Below are 27582 nucleotides of genomic sequence, written 5' to 3'. Positions count from 1 at the left end.
TCTAGAATACATCTCCAGATTCTAACTATACGATGTGTATATATTTTATATTTTTATGTCATTATAATAGCATAGAGAGGGCGGAATCATATCGAGGAGTTGAAGCTGAGATGTCGGAGCTTAAAGCGAGACAGTGAACGCGTCATGAATTACCCCCTCCTCCTCCATAGTCCGCCTTGTTTCCCTCCATCTCTGCCTTCTCCCTCAGTGCTCGGACGTTGCGTTAAGGTGAGCATCCGAGTCCCGCTCTTGGGGGGTGGCAAAAAAAAAAAACCGAGGAAAAAGTCTTAGACGACGACACGTAGCTACAACCTACAAAGAGGACAGTATCAAGAATATTTCACCATTTCACCGCCTGTGTGCTGCTGCAAGCTGTTTTGAAACTACAGTAAAGACAAAAAAAAAGAAAAAAAAATGGATCCAATGACTCAGTCCGCCCAGATATCATCGTCACAAGGGCTTGCAGATGGGCAAAACTCTGCTGCCAAAGAATCAAAGCTGTCCGGTAAGAAACCACAATGTTAAACGATTAATTAACACTACGCCATATTTGTTTCGTTTCTGTTTACAGGCATTTATCATGTAATATATGTCCTCCCCCCTCCTCCTCAGGTTGTCGTCATGTCCATACAACTGTTATTGAACTATTTTCGTTTATGTATGATGGCTATTCAAAGCTCGTTTCGGCTAAAACTAGAAACACCTGTGGTAGTCAACATTATCCGGGGCTACCTAACTCACCAACATTATACGGTTCAAGGGCCTTCCCTCCATAAATATAGGCTGATACGACAACGCGACTGTCTTCTTCAGTAACCGAAGCCAGACCTTCCTTCCTTTTATGAATCTGTCAGTTGGAGACATGTCGCCTTGCCAACGTGCGATAGAACGTTCCAAACGTTCCAATAAGAACACGAGGTGAGACGTTCTAAACGATACATTCGGTTTCGAGCTGATTGGTTGACAGCTAAGTTAAGCAGCCAAATACAGATTGATATTATGATATTGCACGAAGACAACTGCGTGCTGCTGCCTTTGGCTCGATTTTAAATGTGTATATATATATATATCGTAATAATGGCTGCTAAATTTAGCGTTGCGTCATGCTCGTCGAAGTGTAGTTTTAGCATAGGCTACGTGAAGATATTACAGCAGAGTTTACAGTAACGGGCTTGTGGTGACAAAGCGTTATCGGTGGCTAAATGTTGCAATGCTCTGCACTGCAGATGCATTGTTACTGGGCCACTGCCAGTGAAGGGAGGTCCTCTTAAAGGCGCATTGCACTTTTATTTTATGTCGTCTTCATAATACTAATCGCTTATCATTCCCAGAACAAACCAAAGCTTTGCTAGCCATCATTATTTTTCTCTCCTCAATAATTCACTGGGGGTTATTATTATTTTATTTATTTTTTTGTCTTTTGTAGGTCCACAAATTACAGTCTAGACAGCCTAATTATAACAAAAGAGCAGCATTGTCTCCCGGGGCTTTATTGACAGGTTATTGTGTCAGGGGGTGGCAGCTTCACCACCACCACCACCAGTGAGCAATCTTGTGTGTTTTTCTGTGTCTGCGTAGGGGGTTAATCTATCTGATCTGATCTGATCTGATCGCCACGGCTCAATCGTCCACCAACAAACGGGGGGCCGTTCGAAAATCCTTCAAAGCCGCGTTCTGCTGATCAAAAGGCTTGTAGCTGTGAAGTAAAGCACATGTGGCTGTGGGGCGTCAGCTGGATACGGCAGGGTGTGGCACGTTATGGCTCAGAGTTTCAATTTGGCCCTTTGGCTTATCATCAGTGAGGCACTAATTAAATATGACTTAACTAGGAATGAACCATAAATGCCTATTCAGATCTGACATTCAGGACTATGATTACAATTATGACAGTACAATCTAGTCTATTGGTCCCAGAAGATAAGCAGCCATGACCAAATTTGGAAGTTTTCGTGTCTCATAATATTTAATGTATTGTGTTGTGAGACATGTAGACCTGGTTTAAGCTCTCATCACAGCTGTACAAGAGAAAACATGGCAGTGAGTAGTGCTCAAGAAGTTTCTGACCAAATTTAGAATGACTATGGTTTTTTTTTAGTTTTATAACATTCCTCGGATTATAAGACACTGCCTTCCACAAACCTTAGTCATCCAAGGAAAGCTGAGTCATGCACATGATCACATAGACTGATGATATTTTAGGATAGAGGGCAATGGATACTACTTTTTTTTTTTTAACTTTCATACAATAGAAATGTATTTATTTTAGTTTAATTGATCCAAGATAATTAATTATTATGAAAATATTTGTTATGGATTCATCAACAGGCTTTTGACTACAGATTTTGTTTTTGTTTTGATGAATTCAACACAACTTCTTTTCATACATAGGGTTTATCTTTCCATCTTTGGATGTCGCAGATAGTCGACGGCCCCGCTCCGTCCCTGCAGCTTGTTTCTGTACGTGAGCCCATTTCACTCGACTCGCACGCTGATGAGCGACACTAAGTCACAAAGGAAGTGGCACACTTCAGGGAAGAGGACCTAATTTCTCAAATTACATTGCATCAGATTTTCAGAGGAAGTTAGCCATGGCCGACCCGACCAGTCAGTCAGTCAGTCTCTGTGCCACTGCATTATGGGTAATTTCACACACACATCGGACACGCTCTTGTTTTTATTTATCCACTTTCGTACGTTAAACTTAATAACATGGTTTAGGAGCTGCTGTGCTCTTCTAACACTTGACAGTAATCCAGAGCTCTGTCTGATAACCGGTGTCACAGCTGTCTCTGGGCTCGTGTTTCCTCACAGGAATGTTCTAATATGAGCGGACTAACCTTTATCTTACTGGAGCCGCCGGACGCAAACTTGCATTTGATTTGATTTGATTTGCAAACTGTCAGAGAGCGCTCGCTCGTCTGGGGAAAAAACAAACAATATTAATCAATGCCTCTGCTCTGGCATTGGTTAATTATGTTCTGTCATTTTGATGAGCCAACGTAACTTCAATCTGAAGCAGCTGGATTCACTGATCACGAGAGGTGTTGAGTGTAAAGCCTGCAAAAGTGAAACCTGCAAAGAACACAGAGTTCCTTCAGCCTTCCCCCTCTCTCCACTCGACTTGCCAAGACACCACCCCCCCACCACCACCACCACTGCTGCCCTCCCCTCCCTCCCTCCCTTCCTCCATCCATCCACTCCCTGCTGGAGCGCAGACCATATCTCTGAGGTCACAGAGGCAATTGGATAGCCCTCAGGGGTAGACGGTACAGGATAGCTAGGGCATCAGAGCAGGAATGGGAGGCATGATGGCGTTCGACCCGACCTGACCCGAGCCTGCGGCAACGCTTCCACAAAGACTAAAGCAAAAGTATCACAGATGACTTCAGAGGGCGATGTCCACCAGAGACAGACTTATCAAGATGACTTTCTTCCACATTGTCATTCTGTATTAAAAGTCTGAATATGGGATGAAGAGGAATTATTGTCGTCCATTGCCTTTTTTTTTTTTTAAACTGGAGCCAATGGAGGGAGGCACAGAGCCAGATTGATGTTTTGATGTCGTGGTGAGACAAACACAGATGCTGCTGTGTGATACATCACGCCTTTTGGTTCTTGAATGCTGTCATGCTATCACACAAGGCGCTGGAAGTTTGCCAGCTCTGTTTGGTTTCGTGTAAACAAGCAGTGGCTGAGCCGTCTTCTTAGCTGTAATGTAGAAGGAGCTCTAGATAACAAGTAAGAGAGTTCCTGCTTGATGTTTTTTTAAATAGCATGGCAGCGTTCAGGAGTCAGAGGTGTAACGCAGCATTACTGGAATAACTGTGAACAATGGGAGCAATTATTTAACACTACTACGACTAGAAGCGACTTTCTCTAAACATTCCTGTCTCGGACTTCCAAATGGGAGTAACGACGTTTAGAGAAATCTGCTAAATTGCTGTTGTTGTCTTTCATCGGCCAATTACATCAGAAAACAACTGTCCAGTCAGATCAGAGTAAATATTATCTCAACCGTTACTACTTCCTGTTCTGACTCTGTTGTTATTGATGAAATAATTGTCCCATGAGGAGTGAAATCCCCCCGTTCTACTAACTTCACTTCCACCAGCTCTACTGAGCCTTTTAGCTGCTTTAAGCTCATTGTTTTGGTTTTTAATGACCCACAGACTCAGAGTTAATCACAATCCTTCAACTTGGAGACTAGCCGGGAAAGAAAAGGAAACATTTAGTAGCTGAAGAAACAAACATGTTTATCAGGAGTTAGAAGAAACCAACAGCCAACAGTGGTTAACACAAACTTTTTGGCAAATGTGTGTTGAAAGATGTTGTGTTTTCAGCACCTTCCTGTCCATAATAATAAGTTAATGCAGCTTTTAACTATGAAAAGGGCCCTCCACTATGGGCAGTGTCAAACAGCATACACCAGACTTGAGAGAAAAAAAAAACAGAATTTAAAATAATTGGTCTCGATGTTTCCTAAACTGTCATCGATTCTTCCCCATCAAGTTCAATATCAGTCGGTTCAATACTTTTCCAGCTTCAAAACCTTACTCAACACTTTTATTTCTGCATTTCAGACTGATGAACAGATGAAAAAAGCTGAATACGGTTTACGAAAATAGACCTAGTCACAGTGGTTTACACAGTCGTCTCACAGCAAGAAGGTTCTGGTTTCGGGCCCAGAGTTTGGGGCCTTTTTGTTCGCCAGTTCTTGAGCTTCATCAGATTTATTGGCGACGCTAAAAGGCCCATAGGTGTGACTAAGTGAGAGGTTGCATGTCTCTACATGTCGGCCCAGTGACAGACTGGTGACCTGTCCTAGGTGTACCCCGCCCTTGCCCCAATGTCAGCTGGGATCGGCCCCAGTCCCTCCCCACCCATGACCCTACAAATACAATCAGTATATCTAATAGATGGATGGACCTAGGGTTTACTTTATTACGCTTATTGTGATCTAATGCCATGTTTTTACCATTCATTCATTTTAAAAGTTTTTTATTTTTAACTTCATACCCATGTGCAGCCTCTTGAACCTTACTTAATTCCACCTCCATTATTTCGCCTCTGGAAAAACAAGTAGGATGTAGAGCATCCATTATCATTAAAAAGTGAAGGTGTGGTGCGTTCACAGCCAAATGATTGCGAGGGAAGGAATGCTGCACCAACCCCAACCTGCTCAGCCTGTACGAACTCCAGTCCAGACGAAGGGAAGGTGATGCTGCCCAGCCTGCCCCTCCCTGAGTAAACCTGAAACTCTCACACATCCTCAGCCAGTGCACTTAAAACACAGATTTGCACTGCATTAAAACAATGTAAAGGGTTGGACTGATGAAGGCGTGGCGTTCAATGTAGTTGTAGTGAGACAGAGAAATGCAATCTGGACAAACAGGTTGGCATGTAAGTGATTCCAGCGGCTTGCCTTCATGTAGGAGGGCACCGCCTTGCATCGCAGCGGAAGCAAAATCGGATTAAACTCAATAATACACGACCCACCTCCTCCTTAATAACTCTAAACTCAGCCGGGATTCAAGAGAGAAGGAGGTGTAAACTCTTAATGACTTCCTCCTCACCCTGATGTGGTGCTGTCCCCAAACAGGAAACAAATATTGTCATAACATTCCACATCTTGGCCAGAAGTCATTTCTAAAACTACTTTTAGCACATTCAGTCTAAATTGAAATAATCCGTTCTACATCAAAGTGGAAATTTTAGCTTTAATTTGTGAAAGTGACTCAGTTTTCAGGTTGCTAGCTAAAAGTCTGGAGTCGTGCAATAGAAATAAAGGTTATAATGTGCCATTTTTGTTGATGCTGTTTTTCAAGATGTTTTTTTCAAGATTCAGCGCTGATCAGATTAGAGGTTGCAGACCCTTTTTGGCGGTAACGCTCTTTAAAAGAAGAAAAGGTATTTCAGTCTTCTCCTGTGCTTCAATATAAATCTTGATTTGTAAAAACCAAAAACATTCTTGCTGTACTTAAACATCACTCAGGCTTCTCTCGTGAGCTCTAGTAACAACAGGTCAGTGTCAGCCAATCAGAGCAGAGGAGCCTCTGATTGGCTGACTTTTCTGAGCGATACACTAAAAATATAACAGATTTTAGATAAGGAAAGAAATTACGTAAGTCCACTAAGGATGGATGGTGGGTCCAGGTGGCATCATAAAGTCACAGGAAGTCCTGACGGCTGGTTTTAAGGCTCAGTTTTTCTGAATACTTTGCTTTGTGCATTTCTCTGTGGACGGAGGCTTTGATATCTGCCTTATGGACATCTACTTTTAAACCGTATGGACCTTATTTATACACACAGGCTTTTCCACCAGATGTTTGAACCTGTTTCTTCCCGTTTAGCCACAAGAGCATCAATGACGTCCATCGCTGATGTTGGATGATCAGCTGTGGATCGCAGTCCAGTTCATCCCAAAGGTGTTGGGTGGGGTTGAGGTCAGGGTTCTGGCAAGTTCTTCCACATCAAACTAGGGGGAAAATAACACTAATTTATGGAGCTGGATTTTGAGCACAGGGACATTGTCGTGTTTGAACAGGAAAAGAACATAAAGTAACCGTTGTCAAAACTGTTTGTTGTAGCGTTTGGATTTCCCTCAGGTGGCGGCCTAGCCCAAACCATGAACAAACAGCCCCCAGACCAGTATGTTGATGGGTGTGTTGGACCAGTTTGTTCACATATTTTCTGACCATACAGAGATTACATAAAACGATTGTCTTCTGCTGGTTTCTAGAGTGTCTGGTGTAACAACTGCTGCAGAATAAACGGTGGTCTTTTTTTTTTAGTTTGTAGTTAATCAGTTGGACGTTCTTTAATTTGCTGATAGCAACAAAGTGATAAATGCCTTTGTCTGCTTCTTCAAACCATCTTGGTTTTTGCCTGCATAGCAAATATAAGTGCATGTGTTAAAGTTACTGTACGTTTACTGATGTAAACAATGAGAGCCTATGCATGGGGCGCCTCTGTTAACTGTAGTATGTGCTGGTGTTTTATTTGAAGTAGTTTTTTTGTACAGCATGTAGAGTTGTTAAGGTTGGATAAGTTAAAGTCTGATTTGAATGCCTTTCTTTGAATAGGTGCAGTAGGTAGGAGCTCTTTTCTTCTTCTACGATGATCATTCTTCTGTCCTTTTTATTTTTTCAGATTCCTTTCTTTCCTCTTCGCCTGTATCTCTCATTCAGTCTCCTCAAGGCAAGTGTATGGTTCTCTTACGCTGCTCGCCTGCTCTCTCCCTCTGTCCTGTACTCTCACGCTGGCCTGCTGCTTTTTCTCTACTTGCACTGCTCTACTTCATCCCTCCCCTTTCTAGTGCCCCCCTCCTGCTCGTAGCAGCCCAATAAAAATAGTACGAAGCTGCAGAGAAACCTGGCAACATAACGAACTCCAGCACTAGCTTCAGCTCCTTTCCTAGCTTGCCTGGTCCTCACCCGCCCCTCCTCTTACAGACCTCGACATGTCTCCCATCTGTTTCCAATGCTGCTGGCCCTCAGACGCCAGGCTAATTGTAAGTTAGCAGGGCAGCACAACTCCTCCTTCTGTTTTCGATGACATATGGCATTGGTAATTTTCTTCTCCACCCCCACCCGTGCTGCAACTCAAGACTAAACCTTTCTAGCTCGTGCTGTAAATAGTAAACCTTAGTTTATTGTTAAGGGCTGCAGGACATGTATGTTTGCATAGGTTTAACATGAGCAGCAGAAGCTCATACAAATATTTACACACCATACATTTGGAAATTAGCAGTTGGTAACTAATTGTAGTCTTTGCTGCTTTTTTTTATTGCTGATCTCCAGAATCTCCAGACTTGTAAAACTGTGTCTCTGCAGCTGTTAGCAGCCAGATCCATTTCAGCCTGTACCACTTGCTAACAGGCATTATTTAGGTCAGCAGCACTCACTATAGGTTCAAGATAATCCCAAGATTGCCACTTTATTTTAAGAAAGCAGAGAAGTTCAAGTTCACATTGTGCACACAAGAGCAAAAACCTAAAAATGGATCAGGTTGGTGTCCCGTGAGGGTGGTCCTACCTTCCTGCTGCCCTAGTATCCAAGTCCCACCCCTCACCAGCCCACAGTAGCCTCCTGGTCCCAGAGGATGAGTGGCACTGGAGATACCTTCCACCGCCCAGTGGTCTGGGCCTGCCATTTCCTATGGCTGCTCACCCGCCCTCCACCCCACTATCTGCTTCTAGCTTTGCAGGCTCTGTGCATGTCTCACATCCTTGCTTAAGCTTTAAAAAACAGATTTTCTTTCAGTTTTGCTTCTTTATTTTGAATTTTCTTTTTGAGCTGCGGTTTTATCACTGTTAGAAGCCTACGTCTGTAAACACAAAGAAGACTGAACTGTGAAAGTAGAGTTTGCTAAATAGTAAGGTAATAGGGTAGATCAGGGCAGAAGATAGCATGACCTATAGTCGCACATTACAATTACACACTTAAGTCACAACCTTTTCACACTGAGTGAGGAGTGTCACCACATGACTGCACGCTGTGGAATTCGGACTCTGCACTTTTGCACTTCTGCTTCTTAGCAAAAAATATTAGACATTTATGTCTTGCAGTGTTTGATCAATGGATCTGTGCTCCTGAATCCCTTATTTGAGGAGATTTTGTTATTTGGGTTAATAATCACAGAGCTCCAGTTATGTAAATCAGATGTTGAAGGCCATGTAGGCCTAAATTGTCAGATTGTGCATGACTAGTGGCCTGTTACTAAATACGCGGAATTATAGTCCCAGTGGAAGTAATCTAGCTCCTTATCAAGTAACCCTGGCTGTGTCCAATATCCGTAGATGTACTCTCAGAGCACTAGTCATTTTGGAATTTGTTTACAAGTACACAGCCAAAAGACTACAACACTGTTGACGAGATGGAAAGTCCATTCATGTGGCCTAGTTTGAACAAGGCATTGTATTGTAGTGCAGGGGAGGAGGCAGCGCTATCCAAAATAAAGCGAACCAGTCAGTAGAAAAGTCTGTGTCTACACAAGGGGCAGGGAAGGGGTGGGGGTCATGGGATCATGCTGACAACACAGTTAACAATCCAAGATTCACTTGAAGGAAAATCCAAACCTTGACAATTTGAAATATTCAGTTTGGAAAAAGTCTTCGAAAACTGGTGCTGTGTTACCGTTGACTCACGGTCACTGGTACGTGGAGGTTGTCTGACGTGCGATGTCGGGTGTTGAAAATGACATTGGAGAACACTGGTCCTGACAGGGATCATGTGATTATTGGAACAGTTGCTTAGAACATGTTTGGAACTCAGTGGCCTCCTGAATGGCCGGCGGCATGTGACCTGGGAGGGGGAGGGGTTCTGCCATCATAGTGACTGTTAGTTAAAGTCTTGTCAGCTATGGTACTGAAGAAATCGTGGTGCTGAAATGACCCGATAAACTGCAGGGGGACAACATTATTATCTAACTCTGGTTTCAGTGCATTACATAATTTTGATGTTATAATGGGCCGTTAACAAACGGCAATTATGAGGCAAGTAACTGACCAACAGCGTATGCAGCGCTTTGGAGAACTTAGTTTAGTGGCTGTCCAATCACTGGGCTGAACTATTACTTGATCAATCAGATCCTCAGTGTATGGGTAGTAAAAAGTCTGTCACTACAAGTTGTTGCTCTTGTCTATATCTGTCGTGTTGGAGAGTTGGTGACAGGTTATCACACTGCCACTTTGTATTAAAGAGCACAGTCTGCTCAGTCTGTCAAGCAAGGATGTTTTATGAGAGTTGATATAGTGTTGTCAAGATAGCACTCATTCCATATACAGAAGGGTCCAAAACTCTGGGACCAAGTCCCGATTTGGACCTTACTGTATGTGGGGGTACTGGCGCTCAGGAAATTGTCTTCATAGCTTCACAGCCATTGATTTTTAATAGAGACAGTGGGATCAAAAAGCCAGAGACTGACTGGAGACTCTCTGCAGTAGATGGGGGATGTAGGGAAGTCCTAAAAAAGAATATCTGACTGATCTAAAGTGGGCTATAATATGATATTTCCTACAATATAAAAAAAGATATCCTGGTTACCTTTTTTGTAGATGAGGGGGCTCTGTAGGGGTCCAGTCCTTACACAACCCTCCTCCAGGACTCCCCTCTCAGTGTGAGTTGGACACAGGTTGGATGCTGTTGGCTTTGATGAAAGGAATGAAAAATAATGAAATGATACTGATGGTTAAATGTCACTTAACAAATGGGATAGCACTGAGCGGTAATAAAGTCGGTTATTAATTTAAGACTCTTTTGTTTTCTTGAAACATCCTCAGATAGGCTTTTACACTAATAGTATTAGCCTCAGTTACTGCCAGTTATGTATGGTGTAACAAATACTATAGATTAATAATCAGTTTCTGAGAAAAATGAAAAAAATAAAGGCTTTGAACACTTAATGCATAACCAAAATATTTGGGGCTTAAGGCAAAACTGAGATTACGTGAAACTAAGCAGAGAATAACTGTGTGTTTGGGCTGACAGTGATGATCAAACTATCGCCACATTTAGTTCAGCTGTGTACAGAGAATAACTCCCAAATCAACACTTGTTTCAAATGTCATAGTGACAAATTACTATCAAGTGTCAACTTTCAGATGCCACATACATTTTAACATATAGACTGCAGCTGATGTGCAGTCACCATAGCAACACATGATTAACAAGAACTATCTGAAGTTTTATTTCTTTTGCTGCCTCATCTGATCATCAGTAATTTAAGTTGCCATACTGAGTGCTGCTTGATGGCAACTTCTCGAGTAATTAAGACTAGCATGCAAAAGTTGAAGATCCCATCCATTATGAATATGCCTTACATTTCCATGATGCAATGCATGAGTGCTTGGGCTGCAACATTAAGGCCTCGCTGAATAATAGAAGTGCATGGGAGTTTTGTGTGTGATTATATGACCTCCCCTCCTTTTTCCTCTACGCTGCCGTTCTTCATGCATGGTGATGCAGACAAAAGAGTCGTCCTTGGCTCTGATAAGCCCTCAAGTGAAGTGGCAACATCACTTCGCTTTCCTTCTCAACCTGGCTCATTCACACCTGGGCATTATGGGAGTGAAGCAGGGCCACCAGATGGACAACCGGATTCACCGATAAAGACATCTCCTGTTTCAGAAAGAATAAAGGCACTGGAGGCTCTTGCTGCCAAAAAGAAGGAACCTGATTTTAGAAGCGATGGAGGTTTTTCTCACTACAGAGATCGCCACCATGAAAAATCTCCGACTGAGTCCCAAAAATCTCCTGTTGAGTCCCCAAAGTCTCCTGTTGAATCCCCAAAGTCTCCTATTGAATCCCCCAAGTCTCCCTTTGAATCCTCAAAGTCTCCCTTTGAATCCCCAAAGTCTCCCTTTGAATCCCCAAAGTCTCCCTTTGAGCCCCCAAGGTCTCCGATTGAGCCCCAAAAGTTTTCCATTGAATCCCCAAAGTCTCCCTTTGAGCCCCCAAGGTCTCCGATTGAGCCCCAAAAGTTTTCCATTGAATCCCCAAAGTCTCCCTTTGAGCCCCCAAGGTCTCCGATTGAGCCCCAAAAGTCTTCCATTGAATCCCAAAAGTCTCAGTTTGAGTCCCAAAAGTCTCCAGTTGAGTCCCCAAAGTCTCCACTTGAGATCCAAAAATCTACCACCGCAAAAATTGTGCCAACTGTTGAGAAAAAAGGAGGATCTGAGGACCAGGAATCACCGGAATCCCCCTTTGAGGTTCTTGGAGATTTAAGACAAGTGAATGAATTTGAAGAAACAGAAGAGTGGATGAAGGCCCATTTACCTCCAGTGCCAGACTTTGATGCTACAGATTTAATTAAAGGCACTCTGACTTCAGAAAATCTTGCGTCAAAGGAGGAGAAGGAAACTGAAATGGTTATACCTGATGCTCCAGCTGCCTTTGCTGGTGTCCCTGATGCTTTCATGGATTCTCCTATTGAAACTTCTGAGCAGAAGGATACGGTCAGTGATGCACAGAAGCAGACAAGTGTTGAAGAGGAGTCTGAGTTTGACCTTAGTTTTTTGCCAACAGCCTATATGTGGGATCAGCAGGAAAAATCAGGTGTCCAGAGTCAAGCAAAACAAGATTCTCAGCCTCCAGCTTCATCTGCACCTCCTGCAGGGTTTGACTCTCCACCTCTTCCTGTATCATCTCCAAATGCTGAACAGAATGTTTTGGATGACAAGAAGACCACATGGTCTGGAGACCTGGAGCCCCCAGAGGCTAGTGAAGCAGACAGCTCAGGAGAGTCGGATGACACTGTCATTGAAGAGGGTGTTGCTGTTCCTGCATCTGTTCCCCTTCCTACTTCTGATCCACCGTTTTCAAACGACCCTACTTCCGGCCCTCCCTCTGCAGCTCCAGATCTTCCCACTGAGGAAACGGTAACTCCTCCGCCAAGGTCTGAGAGAAAGCTAATGCAAGTTCCGACAATCAATGTTATTGAGACAGATGAGCCAAATTACAGTGATGAGGAGATGGAAATGGAGCTTGAACCAGAGGAGGATGAGGAGGACACAGCTAGGGAGTCTACAAAAACTCCAGAGCCAGAGGAGAGTAAAAATGATCTACCTAAGACACGGCCCTTAGAAACTGAATTCATGGAAGGCTACTCTCCTCCATCGTCCCCAGTCGACTCTGATGTTGAATACTCTCCCAAACACAAGATACTTAAATCTCTACCAGAGACTGACCAACAGGAATCTACAGCTGAGCCTGAATCCGAGCCTGAAGTCTTAACCAATCCTGATATTTCAAAGGACTCAGCATGTGACGTTTCCCAAGAACAGCTGAAGGAATTAAAAGAAGAACCCATCCCAATCACAGTCGCAACCGAAGAAGTTGACTTTCCAGACAATGAGGATGAATGGTCAGATGAAGGACAAGATGTCACGGTCAAACCTTGCAGAACTGATCTTTTGTCCAAGGAACCAGTTCCTTTCATTCAATCCAAAAGCGATGAAAAGGACAGCATAGTCATAAAAGAGCCTGACATGGAGACACCTTCCCTTCGTAAATCCAGCTTCATGCAAGATGATATATATGACAGACAGTCATTTGATTATGATTATGATGCATCTTCTCCCTTGGATGACTTTGATGACAAAGTTCGAAACAATGCTAAAGAGCGTTTCCTTGCTGAACAGACGGACATTGAATCCCTGAATACCTGTGCTGCACAGAATTATGTTCCAGATGAAGTTCGAAATCTAGACAGTTTTACTTCAGTGAATGATGGCAACAGACAGAGCGAGCAAGAGCTCAGTCAGAAAATGACCACTGACATTATTTCAGATAACATGGCAAATGGAAACTCTGTCCCCGAACAGAAAATCGACTCAAAGATGGAGCAGGACACTAAAGCAGCGAGCCAAGCACCTGATGCAGTAAGGAATGCAGAAAATATTGACCCTTACATGTTGGATTCTGAGCCCACGGATAGTTTTGTGGAATTCATGAGAGAGTGCCTGAAATCTAGGCAGGCTGAAGAACCTGACAACGTGCAACAAAACATTTCCTCAGAGAATGAATTCTCCAAAACAAGTTGGTCTTCTTCCCAGTCTCCGCCAACCATGGTGATGGACCTCGAACAAGAACAGCTTACCATCAGTGCACTCAAAGAGCTGGGCAGCAGTCAGGAGGAGGAGGAGGATGTTGGGACTCTCCAGCCCATGGTTCTCGACAAAGACAAAGCTAACCCTAATGCTACATCTACACAGCAGTCTTCCTTTACCTCAGCTCCTAATGCTCCATGCTCCCAAAGTGTCAGTGCAATCGACAGCACGTATTCCAAAGAAGTGGAGGCTATCGACGAATGGGTAGCTGAAGCCTATCATCTTGCTGAGCATGTCTTGACAGCAATACTAACCCACTTATCAGGTAACACCCCTTCTTGCAGGGCAGTAGGCCTTCTAAGTTCATGCAGTCACCTCAACAAGAACCCTCTCCTCACTTGCACCTTATAACTGCCTGTCCCTCTCTCAAAACATTCTTCTGTTTGTTGCATATTTCAACATGTAGATATTTGCAGCAGTCTCTTACCCTTGGTATAGTGTAGCCTCTCCTTGTAATTATAATTGCCATATCTTGTCTCCCATCAGCTAGGACTTAGACCAGGACAGTATAAAGGTCTAAGTGTACTTCAGATGACTCAGGTGGTTGTTTTACCTGTTTAAGGCATCACACTACCTCCCTTATCATGTTGCAAGACTCGTTTTTGCTTATGTCTGTAGCAAGTACTGTAGTGTTAATGCTTGAGAGTAGTTTATGTTTAACTTATTTCTACTGAAAAGCTGCTATTTTTTAAGTTGGTGATAGTCCACAATTAATTCATTACTCATTACAAGTCAGTTTGTCCAAATGCTCCTCTTCCTCAGTTGTGTAATCTACTATGTATTTACTAATGCACCTGATCAGGTGAAAGTTTACTACAAAGGCAAAATGAAGGTGAAAGTTATCTATAAAGGCAAAATAAAAGGTACCTCTTGGGTGAAGCCCACAATGTTTAGTCACCTAACTACAACAGTTAAATTATATATCACATCTCATACAACAAACTTAGACTTGATGTGTTTAAAGATAAAATGCTTATCTCACGTTTTTATAAGCCAAGCAGTGTTTAACAAAATAGTTTGAGTCTATTATGAACATGTTCCATCGTTAACTGGCGTGCACTAACACAACCCATAGCTGCAAGTGTAAATTATTGTAGCATGATGGCACATGTGCACCCTCAAATGCCAAAAGCAGTTAGGTCATTGGAGCAGGTGTCCTAGTGTCATAAATGTGTAAGTGCCTGATGCAATAAGGAATACCAGGGATAGTTCCCCTAGAGAAAATCACCTATCTAAGTCCAGGGAGCCGTAATGCTTAAGTTGACATTACAGTAATATCATTGGAAATGGTTTTGGTTACTCCTGTTTGCAAATGCCATGTCAAATATTTATCCATATATTTACACAAGCATCCATGCAACAGCAATACCTACAAGTCTTTCTTTTGAAAGTCGTCATTGGCATGCTAAGCAAAACAAAACCTAGTTAAACAAAAGACAGAGATTAGAGCAGCCAATCACAGTATAATGAGCTATATGGTCACAAAGTCTTTGTATGATCTAGTGATCGCCTCTCAGTTTGAGCTTTTGACCCTCTCCTGCCCTCTGTCCTTTAAAGCTTGGCAGTGGTCCACGAGGGTTTAAATATGGTGGCCAAGTGTTGGCTTGCAAGAACCTTGGTTGTCACGCGGTACAGTCAATCTCCAGTGTCAGGTTTCTGCCTCCATGCAACTTTCCACAGTACCCTTGGTGGAAACCATGGCTTGATGACAAGGCATGGTACATAGAACAAAGTGATGCAAAATTCCTTGTTTACCTGAAAGACATGTGGAAATTACTTTGGTGTTGTAATGTTTACTCGGGTCTCAGGCAAGATGCCATCCTAGGAAATTAGATTGCTGTCGGTCCTCATTTGTCCAATCCTCCTCTTCATCCAGACCCATCTTTCCTCTCAAAACTACATATATAAGAGCTGCCTTAAAACAGATATGACAGCCTACTCTGATTGTTATTGTGTATGCTTTTAATTAAAAGTTAAACCGAGTAAAACCACAGCACTGGAATGTGTTGTATTTGAGGAGTTACTGCAGCCAATTCGATTTTGCAGCACCCTCCCTTTTCTGCAAACATGATCTCCATTCCACACACATAGGCACAGAGGCTGGTATGCAGACAGTAATCCTAACACATTCAATGGTGCGTCTACATGTGCTGAATACTTTAACCTGGGGCTGGCAAACCACAGAACATAGTGCTGTTTCTCAGGCAATCAGAAACTAAAGGAAAGAATGGACAAGTGACAGAAAATGCAAAAACGTATTTGGCAGTTTAGTGTCATCGCTCATTGTTCTGTCAAGCTTGTTAACGACACACGCAATGATAACTTTTCCGGGGATATTAATGAGTTGGCATTGAAGCTCTGTTTTGTGTCGTGTTTTAAAGAGGAGTCTGTGTTGTTGAGTCCTCCCCCTCCAGCCATGAGCTTGTGCTATTTTAGTGCTTCTCTGCAGTGCTGCTTCTCAACTCAGTAGGTTATTAGGCGGGGTACATTTGGCAAGGTGAGTTTGCTACAGTGGGTGTGCCGCTTGTCACCCTGGATTTACTTGACATTTACTTCATTGTCTTACCAGTTTTCAATCAGACAATCCCATTTTTACAAAGTTCACCTCAACCATCTCACAGTGAATCCATGTGGTGGCAGCCAAAAGTGGTTTTCCACTTCTCTCTGAGAGCTCACTAATACTAGACTTGTTTTCAGGGACTTCAAAGATTAGATTAACTCATGCGACCATTTGTGTCGAGATCTGTGTTAATCCCCTGTCTGAAGATTGGTTAAATGAAGGAAAAATGTGAATACTTGACATGAACTGAACCTATGGCAGTGTCTGAAGCTGTCTGACATGGACTTGTAATGTCTTGCTTGGTGAGGCTGTATCTTGTTTTCAGTCAGAATCAGTGACTTATATCAGGATCTGTAATGGGGTCAAATGAAAAATGGAACAAGGTTTGAATGGGCTTGTTTCTTAAAATAATCTTGTAGCTAATTACTCCAGTGGAACACTTAGTGGTTACACATCTTATTATGTCTCACTGCTACACATAAACTTTGCTCATGAACTCTGGATTTATCACCTTTCTGCTACATGAGTTAGTATGATTGGGTTCATCCAGGTCAAATCATACAGGCTTTGAATCAGCAAACTAGTTGAAAATTTGATTTTTTTTTTGGTCAATCATATTCTTAGCAGCTTCACTGTACTGGACTTGTGGAGTGGCGGCTGACAGTAGTTTCCATTGCATTTTGCACAAAATAGAAGCAATTTCCTGGCTCCCTGGGGCCTGATACAGCCATGATTTTGAATAGCGAACTAAAGGTTTTCATTTCAGTTTTTCAAAGTATTTTTTTTATCTAATTGTCTGAAAAAACTACTCATGCAAGCATATAATTTTTTTTCCTGAATGTTCCCTGCGATTTGGCTTCAGAAAGTCATCAGACCCATGCAGTTTCGGATTATCAGCTCTTAACTGAAATCTCTCATTTACAAACTTATTAAGAGGCTTAATACAGTTCTTTCCAGAGGCCCCTTTGGCAGCAGTTACAGCTTTCAGTCTCTAGAAACTCTTAAGGCTTGTTAACCTACAAAGAACACTAGGATAAAAAGGCCCAAAAATGTGTGTTGTGAAGTCACCTTGACCTTGACCTTTGACCATTTGACCAGCAAACTCTAATCAGTCCATTTGTTGGGGTTTAAGGTCTTAGTTTTGTATGTCCTACTTATGGATGGCCTAAGACTTGTCCTAAAATCGTCCCATTGCTGTTTGCTTCATGTCTTTTGTGGAGGTGAAAGATGCTGACACAGCTGCTGGTTTTCTCTTGACCAGTCTCCCTGTCCCAGCTACAGCATGTTTTTCTGCCCCCACCATGTTTCACCATAGGGACGGTGTTATCCAGGTGATGAGCAGCACCTGGCGTTCAGCAGACATAATGTTGAGGTTATTGTGTTTTTCGAACTCTTCGTCGTTTTCCTCCGTCAAAAAGGCCTGATGGGTGTAGAGCTGCTGAGGTGGTCGTCCATCCAGTAGGTTCTCCATCTCTGCACAGGACTTCTGAAGCTTTGTTAGTGACTGTTGGACTTGTAGTCTCCTTCCTGACCCAGCTCCTTAAACCTGGGCACTCAGTTAAAATAAACAGGAAGCTCCACGTAATTCTGTGGCAAACCCGAGAATACAGTTGATCTCCTTAGTTGCAGCTCAGAAGCTGGTGTTGTTGGTCCGCTGCGCCTGTTTCCTGTAGCTGTGTGTGTGTGTTGCTTTCATATCTGCACACACACACACACACACACACACACACACACACACACACACACACACACACACACACAATGAAAACAGGCCACTGCACCTCAGCAGCCACTGGGACCTGAACAGAGCAGAGCGAGGGCAGTAGAAATGGAGACAGGGACTGAGATAATGAACGAGGGCCATCAAGCCGCAACCGCCTCCCTGTGGGTACCAGCAGCAAGGCATGCTGGGAGGACGCACACACCCCTGCAGTGCAGGGTGGGGAAACCCCCCGCTCATTGTTTTCCGTCAGATGGATTCATAACATCTTTACATCAAGGAAGTTGACCTGTTTCCAGCTGGCACATTTTAATGTTTTTATATCCGGTTATTAATTATCGGGTTATGTTTTAATCGAGTTGTTTCCTGAATGTTTGGCGTCAGCTCATAAACTGAAACATTAGTGCTGCGAGTTCCTGACTGTACCTGGGTAGAGTCGCTCCTGCTCTCTGTTGATGGTTAACTCCAACAAGTTTAAACCAAAAAGAGAGCGACTTGAGCCCAGATGTCTGAAAGTCTGGACAATCCAGTGTTTTATCACAGTAGTGAAGATGCTGTTGCCGTTAGTAGGATGGTAGGCATTTTTAATCACATTCTTCGTCAGCTGAGCCCTAAGACATCAGAAGTTGTGTGCGTCTATATCTCACTAATAGCATTTTAAAACAGTGCGTTGTGGTGGTGGGCTCCTATATAACGTGTGTTCCCATTAAACCAGCCGAAGCGCTGAGGCCTGAACCGTCCCTGAGGCATCAGCCCACGTGGCTCCTCCGCCACTTTCACACAAGCTTTCTTCAAATCTCCCGTTTCCCCATGCAGAGGGACGAAGTGGCAGCCCCAGCATTACATAACCGCCTTGTATAGAGCATGCAAACATGAGTCGGGCATCTACAGCTCCGTGCCTCTCTGTTATTCTTGGCTGAGAGACGCCAGAGGAGATTTATGGCGTGTTCATGTTTTATGGTCCAGAGCTGCGGAGTAGGAGGGTTTTTTCTCCCCCCCCCCCCCCCCCAGGCCGAGCGCAAACTTCTTTCAAGCGTTGAAGGCCAGCACCAATATTTTTCTGTAAAAGCAACCACTCGCAAATAATCAGTATTCAACCCCTGAAAATGACTCAGTTTTCTCAGCTGTGGAGAGAACCAGGTCTTTATTTAGATTGGGTTTGGCACCAAGCAACACATCACACGCTGAAGTGGAGGACACTAGAGACGATCATAATATTTTCATCCGAACAAACCAACACCACCATCTAACACTCCTTCTTTTCCCTCCACCTTTTTGCAGTCAAGGATCTGATCCACTGGCGAGACCCCAAGAAGTCGGGCTTGGTGTTCGGCGTGTCCATGCTGATGCTGCTGTCTCTGGCAGCCTTCAGCGTCATCAGCGTGGTTTCCTACCTGCTGCTGGCTCTGCTCTGCGTCACCATCACCTTCCGCATCTACAAGTCTGTGGTCCAGGCCGTGCAGAAGTCTAACGAGGGACACCCCTTCAAGTAAGACCACATAGAACTCTGTACTGTTGTCATGTGCATTTAAACTTTTTGCATCTAAGGCTTCTTTGGAGGATTGATCAAGCTGAGTTTGCCATCTTAAATGACCATGAGCTCCTTCAAGCAGAAGATTCTTGACTTTTTCTCCTCAAATTTAAGGAATCAGGGGGAAAAAAACACTACCCCATCAATACATAATGATACTTAATTTATCTGACACCTTTAAAACCAAGATTTGACCAAAAAAAAACCGGGAACCAAAGAAAAAACAGGTGCCATAAAACCACAGGTCCAAGCAACAAAGCAATACGAGAACCCATCAATAAACAAAACATACAGAAAGCAGTTCCTCAACAACATGTGGCAAGGTGAAGAGGGCCCGGGCGGGGATTGAACCCACACCTCCCGGGTAAGAGTCATGCGCGCTTGCCAGTCACCCAAAGGGACATCCCCTTGGCCAAGTAGCCAGGGCACATGATCAATTGGAGGCATAGTGACAGGACCACCACTGTCACAAACATTTATTTTGAAAATTCCCACCATTACAAAGGTAATATACAAAATGTTAAATACTTAAATTTGGAGGGGTGTCACTCGTAAAGCCAGTGACACATGAAAAACACAGTTGTTCTTTATAATCCATACAGGGTTAGCAGCAATCAGCTGTTGATTAGCCTTTCTAACACAGTGGTGTGAAATCAATGCTCAGTATCAGCCGTTACACGAGTTCATGTGTCTGAACCGGAACGAGGAAGGAAAAAATCTGTAAACAGAGGACACAATCACAACAACTGAGAGGCATCAAAGTGATCGAAAGATAAAACTTGCAACTTCACAAGTCTTGACTTTCACAATAAAAGCAGAGTGGAAACAGGATGCAGATCATGATTTAGATAGAGGAGTTTGATTCTGTGCAAAAGCATTGTGATATGTTAATCAGGTCGCCCTCTCCTATTGGTTCATCTCTGAAATTTAGAGCCTCTCATTTTGGCATTAGAGGAAATTGCTGATGAAAAGTTTTACCCTCTGGATATCGACACTGTGGAGTCTGATATAAGAGATGTACTGGAAGGTCATTCTCTGCTTCAGGCTGTGCACTCAGATGCTTTGAACATGTTCCTGCTTCTCTCCACGCCAAAGTATTTACGGTATGGATGAGGAACATAAATGATTGATTGGTGCTGCTACTGGCTCACGTAAGACATCAAACTACATGCAGCCGCAAAGAACAGAAGGTTTCCGGATGTTTGCTGTCAGGAGTCTCCTTATGTGAACTCTGCTTTTGTTAATAGAAAAATGTACATGGCCAAACTCGGTGGAACGCGGATCAAAACATATCTCATATCTCATACTCAATGGCGCAATGCCAAAACCTCCTGATGGCTTGTTTTAATCGGCTGATTCAGGATGAAATAAAAAATGATGCGATAAAAATGATTTACCCAGTTGATTTTATTTGGTTGGATTAGAAAATTCATCCAAAATGGCATGGTGTTGATCCATAAAAACATATATTTATAGTTTTAAGAATCAAAAAACGTTTTATTTTCTCTCTTGAGCAGTGGAGGAACAGTCTGTGAGCATTCCTCTGTGGACACTTTGACAGTATTAATATAAAACCCAGACCTGCTTCATAATCAACTGAGACATGAATCATCTACCTTTATACTAAATTGACCTTTGAAATGGTTAGCCTAAGCTCTTTACTGTGAATTCTCAGATAAGAGTCAGCGTTTGTCTCAGATTACTTAGAGCTTCTTCTACTTTTGCCGTTTACTTTTTCACTGAAACTCAACTCCATTTTAAATGAAAAGCATATCTCAGCGCTCCTGCCCCCTGGAGCTGCTGAAAATCTTTCTAATGTGAAATATCTGTGCAGGAGCAGCTGTGTTTCATTGATAGTAAAACGTCACAGTGGAGGCAACTGGAAGTAATTAGTGAATGAAAACAGTGTTTGTTTTCAGCAGAGCGGTGACGCTGACTGAAAACAGGGGGGCCTTTTACTAAAATATGAGTTGTACTATTACAACATGGAAAATTCAGAATACAGGCCTGTGTCTTATTTCAGTCAGTTTCTAATAAAGGGTTGCAGTCTCAGTCTCTCAATAAAACACACTGCTGGGTACAGTAGGTGCAAAGTACAACGTTTGTTCAGCTCTGTTTTGCAATGATGAGTTTCAAAAACTTCATATCTTGATGTCCTGTCCTCTGAGTTTTGAAAACCAGAAACTTCTTGAATTGGCCAAGTAATGATTGAGCCATTGGTCTTTGTCAACACCCTAGTAACCCTTCATCTTAAAGCTTCTGAAGTGAAATGTTGTAGTTGTATAGTTCAGTCTTCCTGCAGCAGCCTCAGCCCGGACACTTAGCCTCATTTTGTCCTCACCTTCCTCTCCTCTTCCCTCCTCTCTGCAGGACCCTGATAGATAAGGATGTTAGCATCCCCCCAGAGACTTTCCGCAAGCACGTGGACGCCAGTCTGACCTACATCAACCGAGCCCTGAAGCAAATGAGCCGCCTGTTTCTGGTTGAGGACCTCGTGGACTCCCTAAAGGTGAGCAGCTGCAGCCTTCACTCACCGTCCACCGTCACCATGAGGTTTCCTCCCTTAGCGTCTTCCCGCCCTGTTCCCCAGGGATCTCCTCTGACTGGTACAGTATCAACTCAACATGAGGAGGGAGTATGCACACAGTCAACACAACATCTGTTGTAAAAAAAAAAAAAATCCATCTGTTTCACTGAGACATGACCTGAATTGAAAGAAGAAGTGTTACATTTCACCTAGATTATCATTTATTGCGTATATACGTTAGGAACCTTTGGACATGTATGATGAAACCTCTGTGTGAGGTAACCAGAGCAACTCCTGAGGGAGCAAAGTTAAGTTTGTTGCACCAGCAGTCTGTGGTTGCAGTGACAGCAGACATGGACTGTGATGTAATGAGCAAATAATCCGTTGGAGGTCAAAGAGCAAATGTAAAACATCACCAGTCATAAATGGTGAGTCACCTCTCCTTCAGTGGATCATCTGAACTATCAGTTTGAACCTAGATTCATTTGATTGATCTGACCGTCAATACCACAAAAAGGTTGGGTTCAGGGTTATTCCGGTTCAACTTAAACAGCACATTCAAGACTTTTCCATTTAGAGAGTTATGAGGGGAACTATTTAAATTCTGTCCATCAGGCAGCATAAACAGGATATGATTTTAAAAGATGGAAACAAAGGTACATCTACAAGCGGCTTTACTCGACCTCTAACACCCCCGAACCGAACACCTGGGGACGTTTCCCTGATCCGACCTTTCGTTGCAAGTCTTGCCCTTCCTACTCGTCTTCAAGCACCTTCTTGAACCCGGAGTCTGTACCTCCAACAAACTTCAGGAAGTGATGGGTACTCAAGTAAAACATCATCAGTCATCATCAGCCATAAATCAGTCACAAATCATCAGTCATAAATGGTGAGTCACCTCTCCTTCAGTGGATCATCCGAACTGTCAGTTTAAACCTAGATTAATTTGATTGATCTGACTGTCAATACCACGAAAGGGTTGGGTTCAGGCAGGGTTATTCCGGTTCAACGGGAACAGCACATTCAGGACTTTTGTATTTAGAGAGTTATGAGGTGAACTATTTGAATTCCTTCCCTCAGGCAGCATAAACAGGATATGATTTTAAAAAATAGAAGCAAAGGTACATCTACAAGCGGCTTTTCTTGGCCTCCAACACCCCGCAACCGAACACCTGGGGCATTTCCCTGATCCGCCCTTTCGTTGCAAGTCTTGCCCTTCCCACTCGTCTTCAAGCACCTTCTTGAACCCAGAGTCGGTACCTCCAACAAACTTAAGGAAGTTATGGATACTCCATCAAAGTCCTTTCTCTTGACTTCTGCAAGATGAAGCCATTGCCCTCCACTTCTGCTTCCTCTTCTGAAAGGTCAACCGCATTCCCCCCTGGGACAGCGAGCTCAGATAAGACCTCTATCTTTAAAAGGACCAGAGGCTGTGAAGGAGTTGGGGTGAGCTCCTCTGGTCCACCTTCTAGCTTGATGAAGTCCATCAGCTATTGCCGTACTGAAAGACTTTTCCAATCTGCATCCCAGACCCCTGCTAGTTTTCCTTTCACCCAGCTGTGATCCCATCGGCATTGGACCCTAGATCAGTGCTACCTGACAGTGATGGGCACAGATTTGGCAGGTTTCCTCAGACCCAGACCAAAGGTACAGGTCTCTGAGACTTTACAGAGTGAGAAAGCTTATTTATACTTTGGGAATCGTCCACACATCAGCCCAGGTTACAGCCCTGTTCATCACACCTTCCAGGGTGTCCAGTTACCTCTGTCTTCAGTCCGCATCTTGGGTTCGTTCCTACCTGATTACAGCCACCCAACAGTCTTTTTGACTTGGGTCTTTCTGTTAGACACCTTGCAGGCCAAGTTGATGGATTCCAGTAGCAGCTTCTGGGATTTCCTGCCAAACAAACAAGAGGTGGTGGTAAATGATACATGGAGAATGAACTCAGTTACAGGCTTTGGCAGCACTGTCCGTCTTAAACAAACATCAAGTCAGGCCTTTTTCAGATGTGTTGATACCAAACAGAGCAGGGAAAGAATTTGATAAAAGATTTTAAAAAAAACAGGAAAACAGAGCAGATTTAGAAAAAGAAAAAAAACCTGAAGCTTGAAGTGGAGCAACTGAAAAACTGCAAAGTGGTTCGACCCCATTTTGAGCCTCAGACTGGTTTGTGTCAGCCGAGCACTGCCCTGGATTCACCGCTGACAGATGAACTCCCATATCGTGTGCACATGAAAGAAAATCGATGATGATGATATCATCGCTAACACAGCTGCCGTTTTCTGTCCCACAGCTGCTGACGTCACTCACCTGACAACCAGCACATAGTACCGGTAATGAGGACGACCTCGCTGTGGCTTTGCTAGATGCAAAATGCCCCAATTTGGAGGATATAAAAGAAAAACAAAGCGTTGTTAAAATTCAGGTTGTGTAAAGTCCCCTGGTTAGAGGTCGTCAACTTGACCTAGAAAAAGTTCCTGTTCAGTTAAAGTCTCTTTTTTACAACCATGCAGGTGTGTTAGTCATTCGAGTCCCTACAAACAAAAATGACCTCTTTTAGACAAGTGTTTAGCTTTGTATCAGAAACCATCTCCGTCCATGACGTCACACCTGATCATCTCTGCACTCTATGATACTACTACACTCTATAATACCGATCCTCAACTTGATAGAGATGAAACTTTCTTTTTCTGCTTGGAGATGTGGAGCTGGTCCATAATGCTCCCTCCACCCTGTTCCAGCTGTGCGAGGATGTTTTCCTGTTGCGTCAAACATTCAAACATTTTTCAGTAGTTGACAGTAGAGTCAAACTTCAGGTCAGTGATCATCAATCATGAGTTGAGCTGTCTCAGCTGATCGTCCAGAGCAACCGCGGGGCTGAATCATCTCCATTTATAGACTTTATAGAGTCCCAGTGGCTGTGTGGACTGATGAAGGTCTGAACTCAGTGACCTTTTCAGTTTCCTGCTCATCAGCTCTTCTTTGTTGTGAGGTCTGGTTCACATCAGCTGATGTTTCTCTGAAGGTCATTGTGTTTTTCACAAGTCACAGTCACACTTCCACCGACTGACTTCAGGTCTGATGACTCCTGACTCCAGTCGTTTTCTGATCATTGTCACAAGTCGACGTTTTCACACAAGGCCGAATATTTTGTAGTTATTGTAACTTAAGTGAAGATCTGATCATATTTGAGACAAATGAATGCATACCTGCAGATAATCCTTATATTGTACTGGTGTTTCCACAACCGTTGGTGCCTTTATGACCTGTATTAGTTTGTTTTTGGCCTCTTTTGTTTAAGATATTTGAAATATTTGGGTCTTTTTTTCGATGTAGGGTTGTATGAGGTAGCAAAAAAATGACCTGCATTAGATTCCAATCAATTTCAGATCTTTCCAGTATGATAAACTAATATCTGTTATTTTCAGCAGTTTATCCCCCTTAGTACGACATTTTTTCAGCCGCTGAACTACAGCATACCAATGTACAGGAGCACCGAGAGAGTATTATGAATTATCCCTTGAACACATTTGCAGCGTGATGTTCTCAGGTATGATCGGAGCTGATCCTGTGTGTGGGTGGATGTGCAGTGTTTGGATGCTGAGTTTCTGTGTCTGTTCCCTCCCCAGCTGGCTGTGGTCATGTGGCTGCTGACCTACGTAGGAGCCGTCTTCAATGGCATCACCATCCTCATCCTCGGTAAGAAACGTGGCAACCCAGGGAAACAAGACGTTGCCCATTGGTTTAATCTTTCTTCTTTCTTTAAAGGGATAGTTCAGCATTTTGGCAAATTGGCCCATTGCCATAATCCCTCTAGTTTTATGAGTAGGTTTGTTACCTTTAATTGTCGGTGCAAGCTATTTTTAGAACGGCGGAGCAGAGCTGTGAGCTGCTCAGAGCTACGCTACGGAGGCTCATGGGATTTCTTGGTTTCCCTCATCAAACTCATCAAATACACAATCCAACAACTTGTCCACAAGAGCGTTTTGGAGTTGTTGGATTGTGTATTTGATGAGTTTGATGAGGGAAACCAAGAAATCCCATGAGCCTCCGTAGCGTAGCTCTGAGCAGCTCGCGGCTCTGCTCTGCCGTTCTAAAAGTAGCTTGCACCGACGAATAAAGGTAACAAACCTACTGCTATGACTGTAGGGATTATGGCAATGGGCCAATTTGTCAAAATGTTGAACTATCCCTTTAAGTTCAGTAGCTTCTCAGAGTTTTACGACCTGAAACATCTGGATCTAACTCGTCTTTGTCTTTGTGTCTCCAGCTGACATCCTGCTCTTCGCTCTGCCTCCAGTCTACGAGAAGAACAAGGTGAGACTGATCCTCCACCCAAAGTCATGAAGGAAGTCACTGCAGCGTGAGGTCAAACAAAATGGCCGCCAGCATCTCAGAAATGCCACCTTGGCAAATACCAGTCGCAGTTTCATGTTTGGGCTCGTTTTCTAGGTTTTTACAAACCTCCCATGTTTCTCTGGTTGACGCCATTCCTCTTTTTTTTTCTTTTTTTTTCCTTCCAGACCCAGATTGATCAGTACATTGACGTGGCACGTACTCAAGTCAACACCACAATGGCCAAGTAAGTGAATCTTCAGTGACTTGACAGTGAAGCGAACATCCTGTATCGCCATAGTTTTTTTTTCTGTCCACAGATGTTTCAGTCTCGTTGTGTTTCTTCCCCGCAGGTTGCAAGAGAAACTTCCTGGAGCTGTGAAGCGCAGCAAAACTGAATGATCAGCCCCCCTTCCCCCCTTTACAGTAGAAACCTACACATCACCATCATCCTCATCTCCATCACCATCATCTTAAACCCAACCCTTCCTCCTTACCTTACCTCCCCTTGACCTTAGCCCCCTCCCCCTCCCCCAGTTAACCACGCCCCCTCAGTCTAACTGCCCCGCCCCTCCTCCATCTACCATCACCACCCTACTACACTGAACCTTGCTAGGTAGAAAAATCTCTGAGCTACTCGATATTCAATGTAAAACTACTGCGCAGCTTAACTTTGCAAGCATTAGAAAAGAACTGTGCCTGTGCAGACAGGAAGTGCATCGCTAGCGAGGAAGTGATGTAACGCCGCGTCCGGACCCCGCCTGTCTGTGGGCGTCGCCACAGGGGGAGAAAATGGAGGCAGGGTCGAGTGAACTAGACTGAATCTATGACCTGGTTTTTTTTTTTTTTCGTCGTGTACAAGAAGCGAGCAGGGTGGGGGTTGGACGATGGCTGTTTATGTCACCAAAAAGCAAATGTCTGTACTTCAAAAACCACACATTTCCATGAACGTAAATGGATAATTTAAGATGGAGACGTTAAAGAAAAAGAAAAATGTACAAAAAAATAAAGACGTGGAAAAAAAAAAACGGAAAAAAATGGAATAAAAAGCAACCACCTGGGTGTAATTGTGGATAGTCTTATCCTGCTCTCGTGCTCTTCTCCGGCTGTCGTATGGATAGATATGAGTTCATTCTTAGGAGCTGGTTCTGGGTTTGCTGTTATTGATTGGCCTGTGTTTTGAGTTTGTTTCCATTCACCTTACAGGCACTTGTGTATGTAAGTTTCTGCAATGCACTGAACTTTTATTTTTCAGACCTTTTTTTTTTTTGAGCAGGTTGAAATAAAAGGATTGGAACACTGA

The 27582-nt window shown here is 43.4% G+C and overlaps 2 protein-coding genes across 3 annotated transcripts; both read left to right on the top strand.

The window, feature by feature from the left end:
* The first annotated feature begins 208 nt into the window (after positions 1-208).
* LOC311001799 (reticulon-3-B-like) lies at positions 209-27582 on the top strand. 2 transcript variants are annotated; one of them, XM_083992958.1, is made up of 8 exons: positions 209-505; positions 7150-7197; positions 19168-19375; positions 21788-21926; positions 25574-25643; positions 26215-26261; positions 26468-26526; positions 26633-27582. In XM_083992958.1, the coding sequence occupies exons 1-8, from the start codon at positions 415-417 to the stop codon at positions 26679-26681; spliced, it is 711 nt and encodes a 236-aa protein (XP_083849084.1). In that variant the 5' UTR covers positions 209-414; the 3' UTR covers positions 26682-27582. The 2 variants fall into 2 exon arrangements, with proteins under 2 accessions (XP_083849084.1, XP_083849085.1); XM_083992959.1 differs by lacking the exon at positions 7150-7197.
* LOC311001489 (uncharacterized protein) lies at positions 10233-14103 on the top strand (the record flags this gene model as incomplete). Its single annotated transcript, XM_083992577.1, has 2 exons — positions 10233-13871; positions 14093-14103. The coding sequence occupies exons 1-2, from the start codon at positions 10910-10912 to the stop codon at positions 14101-14103; spliced, it is 2973 nt and encodes a 990-aa protein (XP_083848703.1). The 5' UTR covers positions 10233-10909.

This window comes from Trachurus trachurus (assembly GCF_905171665.1).
Source record: "Trachurus trachurus genome assembly, chromosome: 18".
Lineage (NCBI taxonomy): Eukaryota > Metazoa > Chordata > Actinopteri > Carangiformes > Carangidae > Trachurus > Trachurus trachurus.
The sequence above is the reverse complement of the archived record's forward strand: the minus strand, read 5'-3'. Positions and strand labels throughout refer to the sequence as shown.